Source organism: Papaver somniferum, chromosome 3, assembly GCF_003573695.1.
Source record: "Papaver somniferum cultivar HN1 chromosome 3, ASM357369v1, whole genome shotgun sequence".
Classification (NCBI taxonomy): domain Eukaryota; kingdom Viridiplantae; phylum Streptophyta; class Magnoliopsida; order Ranunculales; family Papaveraceae; genus Papaver; species Papaver somniferum.
This window is the reverse complement of record NC_039360.1, coordinates 124398401-124408391: the sequence shown is the minus strand read 5'-3', so window position 1 is coordinate 124408391 and position 9991 is coordinate 124398401. Positions and strand designations below refer to the sequence as shown.

General features: G+C 37.0%; 1 protein-coding gene and 1 long non-coding RNA gene across 5 annotated transcripts; both read left to right on the top strand.

Annotated features, from left to right (window-relative positions):
- The first annotated feature begins 487 nt into the window (after positions 1 to 487).
- Positions 488 to 3037, top strand: LOC113357272. The gene is made up of 7 exons (XM_026600628.1): positions 488 to 829; positions 1214 to 1432; positions 1570 to 1656; positions 1917 to 2063; positions 2192 to 2218; positions 2397 to 2492; positions 2679 to 3037. Exons 1-7 carry the CDS (start codon positions 608 to 610, stop codon positions 2877 to 2879), a joined length of 999 nt encoding a protein of 332 aa, XP_026456413.1. The 5' UTR covers positions 488 to 607; the 3' UTR covers positions 2880 to 3037.
- A 314-nt stretch (positions 3038 to 3351) lies between these two features.
- Positions 3352 to 6944, top strand: LOC113357271. 4 transcript variants are annotated; one of them, XR_003363552.1, is made up of 5 exons: positions 3352 to 3955; positions 4876 to 4953; positions 5108 to 5383; positions 5498 to 5593; positions 5782 to 6944. It is a non-coding gene; the product is annotated as an uncharacterized LOC113357271 (long non-coding RNA). The 4 variants fall into 4 exon arrangements; XR_003363553.1 differs by having other exon boundaries at positions 3352 to 4953; positions 5108 to 5155; positions 5245 to 5383; XR_003363551.1 differs by having other exon boundaries at positions 3352 to 4953; positions 5841 to 6944.
- Positions 6945 to 9991: the final 3047 nt, after the last annotated feature.

The following is a 9991-nucleotide window of genomic DNA, read 5'->3' as shown; positions in this document are numbered from 1 at the left end:
AAGAAATACACATCCATAAAGTGAGTAAATTTTAAAAACTGAGTAAAAGAAAAATTAAAAGGAGTGAAAGAAAATCTAATGATAATTCCACAATATCTATAGATTTTATACGATGTAATTCAGAAAACACATAGTAGAGATCATGAAAACAGATTGAAATCACTGAATCGAAGAAGATATTATCAGATTGAGTCAGTAGTTTGGTCACATGAGTCATGGGTATTTTGTTACCTGACTCAAATGAGTCTGAGTCAGGGGCTATGTCTGAGTCAGAAGTCGAGTCAAATCTGACTCAAAATGAAAAACAAACGGTATGACTGCTGACTCGATTCGAATCAGAGATTGACCCATATCTAGACGCCGAGTCAGCCACAAAGAAACAAGGTCTAAATTATTAAAACTATCATTTTGTCCTACACTCCCACTATTGTGTATTTATCTTTACTTCTATTTTGTTTTTATTTGTGTGGTTGAGAAATTCTTTGAAACAGACATCACAAGCTAAAATTTTGTGCTTTTAGAAACTTCCAATTTCGCTTGAGTGAACTCCATTTTTATGTTTGATGAATTTCCAATTCTTGACTGAACTCAGTGTTTTACGGACGATATGGGAATGGTAATATATTACGGTGGGTTCTTAGCTAGTTCTCCGGTGAATGTCAGGACAGTTAAAATGTTAAATTCAGCTGAACCTACTGCTCTGCGGTGGAAAGTCTTGGAGCAAGTTGATGAAGAGCTGATGAAAGGAGATGAAAGAGCAGCATTAAGCCTTGTCAAGGAGTTGCAGGGAAAACCCGGTGGTCTTTGTTGTTTTGGCACTGCAAGGCAGGTAACTGTTCTATTTCGTATTTTTATTCAGAGGTTGGTGCCTTCTGTATTGAAGTTTCCATACTAGCACAACCTTTGTATAGTGTTATATCTGGAGACAGAGTTCTTCTAGTCTTAAGAAAGATTTCAGATATAATTGGGTCTTCGTCAATTACTTGTGTCGAATTCTTGAGTAGGTTTCTCATAAGCCCTTCCAAATTATGCAAAGTTATGGAGAATGGGATTCATTTTGTGTTTACAGAATAGTAGTGTTTGTTATGGTGGATTATGTCAATTCAGTTCTGATTGTCAATGGGTGTTTGTTTCATTTCTGTCATTGGAAAGTGGGATGGATCATTTGAAAGGAATGTTTTGTTTGTGTTTAATCGTATTTCTTGCACCACAGATACCCCCAAGGCTCTACACCTTGGATGAACTGAAGCTGAATGGCATTGATGCTTCAGCAATTCTTTCACCTGTTGATGGGACATTGGGTTCAATAGAAAGGTATCTTCAAATTGCCGCTGTTTTAGGAGGGGTATCAGCATGGGCTCTATTTGGCTTGACCCAGCAACAAATTCTCTTCATCTCTGTGGGATTGTTATTTTTGGCCACTCTAGATTCTGTAAGCACTTCAAGTTATCTAATAACCTTTTCTTCTGATGCTAGTTGACTAAAGACTCTATAGAGAGAGTGCTTTGAGGCGGATTGGGTTAGGTATACTCCACTTTCATATGACAGATGAAATTGGTTGTTTCACAGGTAACTTTCAGCGGAGGATTTAGTAGCCTTGTGATCGATACAATTGGTCATGCCGTGAGTCAAAAGTACCGTAACAGAGTTGTACAAGTAAGATCCGAGTTCCTTCTCTTTCTCTAGGATAACAAATTGTGTATCAAGGAACGTCCAGGTAAGTGCAGATGGTGGTCTAAACAATGTGAAATCAATCAAAGAGCAATGTGTATCATAGACTGCTGGTACTGGTTAGGCATTATAGTTGTTATGAAACTAGCACTGAACATTTCTATAGAACTACTTCACTTGTTTCGTGTTTGGAGGTAGTATTTTTTGTCTTCTTGAAGAAATGAGAGAGTGAAATGTTTCTGCAGCATGAAGCTGGTCACTTTTTGATAGCTTACTTGCTTGGAATCCTTCCAAAGGGATATACCCTGACAAGTTTAGAAGCTCTGAGGAAAGAAGGATCTCTCAATGTTCAAGCTGGAACAGCTTTTGTGGACATTGAATTTCGTGAAGAAGTAAGTCCACTTTTCTCTCTCGGTTGTTTTTGTTTCTCTACTTATCTGTGGTGTTGGTTTCTGCCACCATGCAAGATATTTCATTGGTGTAACATTTGGTTATCTTATTTTGTTGCCATACTTTGCAGGTTGATTCAGGAAAGCTTTCATCCAAGGTTAGATTTTAATGATGTATAATGTTTCAATCGAATTCATATCGTTAGTAAATGGAATACTTGTGTTTTTGTGTTGTAAATCTTCAAAAAACGCTGCAACAGGTTTCTGGCGAATTTATTTTCCTCACAGAAACTAAGAAGTTCTTATCTCAAAGTGGGAAACATTTTTGATTTACAGATGTTGGACAGGTTCTCATGTATAGCACTGGCAGGTGTTGCAACGGAATATCTTTTATATGGATACTCTGAAGGCGGTTTATCTGACATTTACCAGGTTGGCTTAAACTGTTAGGACTTGAGTTCCATTTTTCCAAGTGCTTGCTGTAAACATGAAAAGTTTATCGCATTATAGTCATGTCGAGACATTCAATTGGCCTAAGACACTTGATTTTGTTTACACGGCATACCTGCAAGTGGTGTGATGTTGTTTAATCCATATTTTGTTTTCTGAATGTAACAGTTAGATAGCTTACTTAAAGGCTTGGGGTTTACGCAGAAGAAAGCGGATTCACAGGTGAGGTGGGCTGTACTAAACACAATTCTACTTTTGCGTCGACATGAAAGAGTTCGGTTGAAAGTCGCAGAAGCTATGTCTTCCCGGAAGTCTGTCGCCTACTGCATTGACACAATAGAGAATACTATAAATGTTGATGACCTCTAGGGATTGTACTGTACACTCACCATATTCCTCACCTGTACTATCACAAATTTGTTAATAACATTTTTGCACATTTTAATAGAAATACTGGCATGTACGCCCGTACTTCTTGTTGTACTTATTTTTTTCTGCTAAATCAAGATGTGTTGCCACTTCTAAAAGCTTCAATAGCACTACTTGTTGCCATTTGGTCTGTTTGTCATAGCCTGAGCACCAAGGAAGCCATAATCTGTATTTCTTACTCTTTGGACATTCCCAAGACCCGCAGCACCAGGATTCCTTCTTGATGTTGTGCCACACTTCAAATCCACCTTACCTAACAGTGAGCCATGAGTCCATGACTCTATCCTGCCCTTAACCATTGGGTAAATGGTAAATACTGAAACAACGCACATAGTTAGAAGTAATTCAAGTGGGTGTCCTAAAACCCTAACCCTGTATATAACAACGAGGTAAAGCTTGAGAGAGAGGGGTATCTTGTTTGCAGTTTTCACTTTCTAAAAGAAAATCGGACTACGCAGAATATGAGATGAGTAGATAGATCATCAAAGGGGTATCACAAATAGTAAAACAAGATCAAGAAACGCACTCTCTTTATATACCTGTAAAAGATATGGAAGGTGTTGGAAGGAAAATATCTGATAAATGTAATTTGTTTGGGATGTTGTTAAAGACTCAAAAGAGCAAAAAGAAGAAGAAAAGGGAGAAAAAGAAATGATTTATGTACTGATCTTGATAATTGGTATGGGCGGACTCAAAAAAGTTAATAATTTATGTCAGTGATGAAGCTTTGACTTTAGCCAAATCTGAGGTATAGCTTCAGCCAAAGTAGCCAAAGTAGTAGAGTATAATGAACTAAGAACAAGATGAATCTATCATATGATCGAGAGACTTGTCATATTGCCTGATGAAAGATCTATTCGCATCTCTTCCCACCAGCTTATTCTTCCCCCCAAACGTTCACAGAGCTGCTGCTTCTACAGGCTTGACGGGAACAGGATTCCCCATCATTGAAGTTTCAGCAGCCATTTTTTCTTTTGAATCGGTCCTTGTGGTGTTTCGTTAGATTCACTATTTGGGTTAGTTGTTATCTTTTGGTTCAATTTTACCTTTTAGCTGAATTATCTTCTGCTGCATTTGATTGGAAACAAAATTAGAACTGAGTTACTTGTAAAAATGAGTGTAGGTCTGTGGTGAAATGATCAAATTTATGCTATAGTATGTATAAAACCCTTTTTTTCTGTGGGAGATAATAAGTCTATTCTGGCTGGTGCGCAGAGATTGATTTGCTCAGCCGTGGTTGTTTTTAATGAAAGCTTTGCTGGGTTGAGATATCTGAGTATCACATTTTTCTTTTATTAGTTTAATTTTTGCATGTTCTTTATGTTAATATGTGATTTAGATGTCGATATCTTGTTTCTGATAGCTTCTGGTAGCAGCTTTGGCTGAAAAAACAATGTCATTTCCACAGACTATTAGGTGATTGGCGACCACTGTATGAAATGTATAACTTTGACAGTTTAATGTAGTTTAGGTTTCGAGACATAAGGATTCCGAGCTGTTGCTTAGACTCTAGAGTCTAACTAGGTGTAACAGGTCCAGTTAGTGTCGTGTCAATGAAGAAGAAGTGCAGTTGAGTTGAGTGCAATGGGTTATTGTTGGGAAGAATGACTGTTATATTGGGAATGGTCTCCTGCCGTTCTCAAGAACTGTCAAGAAACGTGAAGAACACCCAATAATGGTCAAGAACGGCCGTAACGACTGTTATTACGGAAAATAACATAAAGAATTTCCCCTTCTTTGGTTTTTTGGCCTATGTAACTCTCTACTTCAATCATTGCAACAGATTAATTGTTTGAGTTGGCCATCTGAGTTGATGGATTTCAGGTGTAGTGACACACCAGATATGTCCATCTGTGATGTATGTTAATGATCATTTCTAGTCATGGTTTGAGGCTTTGAGCTACATGTTTTGATAACTCAGTTTCATCATTTCTAGAGAGCCAACGTTGACAATCTTACTTCAGGACAATTTGCCAAAAGAAAAGCTGCGCCAGATTTGTGGACTTACTTTCAGGTACATGTTGTCAATATTCTTTCTTTATTTCTTTCACAGTTGCATAAGTTAACTTATGGAACAGAGTAATGTTTCTCTTTAGGGGGTTGCATATTATCTCCAGACTGTGGTCATCAATTGGTAACCTCATTCATGTCTTGTTTTATTTCTGCAGAGGAGATCTTACAGGATGTTGCCGCAGGAATTGATCTTTTCGGTTCAAGTACGAGGTTCACTAGAAATTAACAACTTAATTCCTCGCCTTCATCTTCTTGTTAAGCTTCAGGTTCATTAACTGTTGCTGGCGCGCAGGTATATCTACCAACTCAATCTTAGAGGCTTTGCACTAACCTTTCCGCTCAACAGAAGTGCATTTTCTGATTCATATACGAGTGATACCTATGTTACTGACAACACAAAGATAAATCCAAGAGCTACAATTTACAAATAGGTGAGTTTATCATATGTTGTTCTACTACCAATCCTCATTTAAGATTTTGGCATAAAGTAATTTGACTACAACACTGGAATTCAGCAGCTAACATGACATATCCTTTTTCTGAAGTAAATGATCCCAGCTGGCCACATATCCGATGCGTCATGTCACTGTTGGCTGAGGATTCGCGGATGTCATGTGGTCTTTATAACATTACTCAGTTAGGTTCGTATTTGGGAACTTAGTAAGCTGCATAAAAGTTGAACTTTAAAGAACCTAAAGAACCTTGCAAAAGTTTCTTCTTTTGATATTGATGGAAAACTCTTTTCTCTAACATACTCCTATTGATAAAAATCATTAGAAGTTGAACTTTATGGATACTTCTTGAAGTTTGGTTATTGTTTTATTTACAGGTGCTGGGTGATATCACTTGTTGTATTTACTAACATATGTTGTTTCTTCAACACTTCAGGGAAGATGCATCACCTATTGTTGATGACTGTGGCTGCTATATATGCAAGTATCACACTAGAATTACTCAAAATATTTTGGGCCTGTGAATAAGAATTTTGGGCCTGTAAATAAGAATTTCTTTTTATTAGAATTCTTTTATTAGGCCTCAACCTAACTTTCCGTAGCAGTATGAATACTCACACCGGACTGTTGAAAGGTCCTTATTTTAGATCTAGAATTTTCTTGTTTCATCGTATCCGGAGAAAGATAGGAACTCTGTAGGATCGTTGTTTAATATGAAAACTATAGGGAAACCCATTCTCCCAGATCTTTCCACTGTGAAACCCACGCTCCCAAAACTAAAGGCGCGCACCCATTTTCTGGAAGAAAATTATTCTCAGACCCATAATTTATAAAATTCGGTTGTCGTTCTTTTTTCTTCTTCATCATCTTCAATTCTTTTTAACTCAGATAAGGAAATCGAAGAATTTAGACAACGAAGATTCGAGGGAGAGTTTGCTACTATGATTTTGGTTGAATCAAAGAAGAAACTGAGATTGGGGTTTTTTCAATCAGATGGAAGGTTGCTGTTCAAGATGAGGAAAGGGGATCTGTGAAGTAGATGAGAAGAAATTGCTGATTTTGAATTGCGAAAAATGGGTTGGAGTTTGTGTGTTGATTGGAAAGGAAGAGGAATTCGAAGGTGGGTCTATGATGTTGAGAAGATTTAAGAACTTGGGTTTGTCTTTGATTCCAAGATGGCATCAGATGGTCTCGAAATTGTGATGTGAGTTCAACACAGGAAGATGCAGAAATTGGTTGGTCGATTCAGAAGTTTGACAGTGGTTTCGTCGTCGTATGTGAAGGTATCAATAGAAGGTTTAAGAGATGGAAGTTTTGGCCGATGGAGATAAGGAAGAAAACGAGTTGCTGCCATCGATTTGGGTGAGTAATGGAGGAGGTTAAGACAAGGAATGTGAAGCGGAGAAGAAAATGAAGATGTGTTTTTATCGAATTTGGCTTCACAACAAGGATTGATAGTGAACAGTTTCAGAAGTTATATCAGCCAGGGAAGAGAGGCAAGTTGTTGTTGTTAACTTCAGTGAATAAAGTGCATTTTGATGAATGTCCGAGGTTTATGTGAATGTTTAGGACAGTGGGTTTGTCTCTAATCCACATTTTTTGGTAAGAAATTGATTCTAGTAGTTTCCAAGATGCATCCATTACACAATCCGTCACCAACTCAAAACTGCACACAAGGTGCTTGGCTAAATGCCTGAATGACCAGCCAGTTCTTGTTGCCACCTTTTAACTATAGAGTGGTGAGTCTTTGCACAGGTTTTGGAGAGGATTTAAAGTGGTGTCTGAGTCCGTTTAGAAGATTACCAGTTGAGCTGGATTCAAGAACAAGTTGCTTATGAATACATGAGTATTTGGCTCTGGTATTTGACGAGATAACAAGGAAGAAAGGTGGTCAGTTTGCCATATTTTCTTGACCTGTAACAATGGTTTGCTGCCGGTTTCAATGGGTTCATTGGGTGTTTTTCAAGGGGCGGTGGAAAATAGTTGTTGTGGATGCTTTTGTTTTATTGCTTTTTTTCAGAATTATTATGGTACTTTATAGTTTTAGTCGTTTTTGAGAGGTGTTGGTGTTGTTGGTTGGGAAGCCACATATGTATTTGGTCATATTGGTGTTGATGTTTGGTCATAATGGTTGAATAATTTGTTATGCAGCTATGACAATGGTTGCATAACCTGTTATGCATCTATAAAAGTTGTTGCATAACTTGTTATGCAGTCCAGAAAACGGTTGCATAACACGTTATGCAACTACTTTTTTCTTAGTATTGAAACCAACAAAAAATAAGGTTGCATAACTTGTCATGCACCTACAATAATATCTACATAACATGTTATGCAGTCGTGAAAATAGATGCATAACTTGTTATGCATCCGAAAATATGATTGCATAATGCATTATGCATCGATAAAATTGTTGCACAATCTTTTATGCATCGAGAAAATAAATGCATAATCTTATATGCATCCGTAAATATGGATGCATACTGCATTATGCATCAATTTTTTATGTACGCACTAAAATCAACCAAAACAATGCATAACTTTGTTATCCAAATGCATAATTTGTTATGCAGTGGAGAAAATGGTTGCATAATTCGTTATGCATCTGCAGAATGTGTTATGCATCTTTTTTGGTGGCTGTGTAATGTATTGTGAATACATGAAAGAAGATGGTGTAAATACATGATTTTGACCAAGAGCCCCCGAATAACTGAAAGATAATGGTTTGTGTGGGAGTTAATGAAACATGAAAGAAGATGATGATGTGGTTATGACTGCATAACATGTCATTCAGTCGAGAAACTGTCTGCATAACATGTTATGCATTCGTGAAAATGGATGCATAACCTGTTATGCATCTACAAAATTTGTTGCATAACTTGTTATGCAGTCCAGAAAACCTGCATAACCTGTTATGCGTCCGAAAATATGGCTACATAATGCATTATGCATCGAGAAAATAGATGCATAACCTGATATGCATCCGTAAATATGGATGCATACTGCATTATGCATCAATTTTTTATATGTACGGCTAAAATCAACCAAAAAATGGTAATATAACTTGTTATAGATGCATAATTTTGTTATCCAAATGCATAATTTGTTATGCAATGGAGAAAATGGTTGCATAATTCGTTATGCGTCTGCAGAATGTGTTATGCGTCGTTTTTGGTGAGTGCATAATAGTTAAGTATCAAGTTTTCAAAAAATCTCCCTAAAATGAGGATCACCTCCAATTTTTTCGTTAAAAACAAAAATTTGATATTCTTGTTTGTACTCGTTGCGTAGCTCTTTTAAAAAGATTTCCAACGATATAAAGTTTGTAAAATTCTAAGGCGCGGATTTTTAGATATGTTATGTCCAAGTTGCGCTGCCAATTATACCCCTGAAAAATTAGGCTGCGTAACGAGTTATGCCTGAAAAGATAGTATGCATAACCAGTTATGTATTGATTCATATAATAATTTCATATAATTATGGGTGTCACGGTATACAAAATTAATTGTGGGCCTGAGAATGAGAATTATACAAAATTAATTGTGGGCCTGAGAATGAGAATATTATTTTTTTGGGTCTCCTCCTAATTTCCCCTTGTTTAATCTCTTCTTCTCTGTAATACCATGAAAGACCTCTTACAAGAGTTTCGTACATGGGTCACAATTGAGGATATGCTAAAAGGTTTCAGCACTTGGACTACTGAACTGCTGCAAACAGTGGGAGTGGATGATCAAGAAAAAGTAATCAAGGATATGGAGGAATTTTGTGCTTTACTCGAAGATATGTACAAACCTATCAAAAGAGCATACGATATCGCTGATCAGTCTTATTCTGAGGCGATCATTCCATTCGTGTTCAAGCATCCTTACGTCGTCCATATGCCATGGTTCGACACCCTATTTTCTGATATGCAAAAAGTAAGCTTCGACCTGTATGACGAGACAATAGCCAACAACAATAGGAAGATGCCGAATCCAAGAGTTGATTTACATAAGGTTATGGAATTGCAAGAACAACTTCAATAGGCTGAGGACGACTTTGCAGTACTAAATCGTAAGGTTAAGGACCTTTCCACTTTGATTAGCAGTGTGAAGTCTTTCGGCAGTTTCGTGCAATCTGTTCTCGACAGGATAAGGCTTTCGTGTGGCACTGGAAACAGGAGAGAGAGAGGGATACAAGCTCCTGCTGTCTAGCCTTTTCTTTTGTTAGCATTTTCATCGCTGCAACTGGGTATCACAAGCTAGCTGGAGAAATATGTGCACGAATAGTTTAAAGAAAAATATGTTCGATCTTTAGGTGGAAGTTTGCTGTTCTCCTTTTCATGTATTAAATGGTGTTTTTATGTAACCAACAGAAAATCTAACTCCAGAATATATGTGTTTTTGTATAATGGCGTACACATTGTCCCGTTTAAAAAAAAGAAAAGAAAACTCTGCGCATAAAAAAAATGCGAATTCTAGTTTTCAAAAGATTTTGGGTGTTCTGATAAAAATCTGCTTCTGAACTCTGCTTCATCAGAAGTCGAAGTCAGAAGCAAAACTATTTTGCTTCATAAAGAGTTAATTTTTCGATTTTTAGAAGTTGTTT

Bases quoted from the DNA above. Each gene is read 5' to 3' on its own strand.
- LOC113357272 (XM_026600628.1), top strand. From the start codon at position 608: ATGGGAATGGTAATATATTACGGTGGGTTCTTAGCTAGTTCTCCGGTG. The intron at 2,219-2,396 runs GTTAGATTTTAA...TTTGATTTACAG, and splicing joins CAGGAAAGCTTTCATCCAAG to ATGTTGGACAGGTTCTCATG. The intron at 2,493-2,678 runs GTTGGCTTAAAC...TGAATGTAACAG, and splicing joins GTTTATCTGACATTTACCAG to TTAGATAGCTTACTTAAAGG.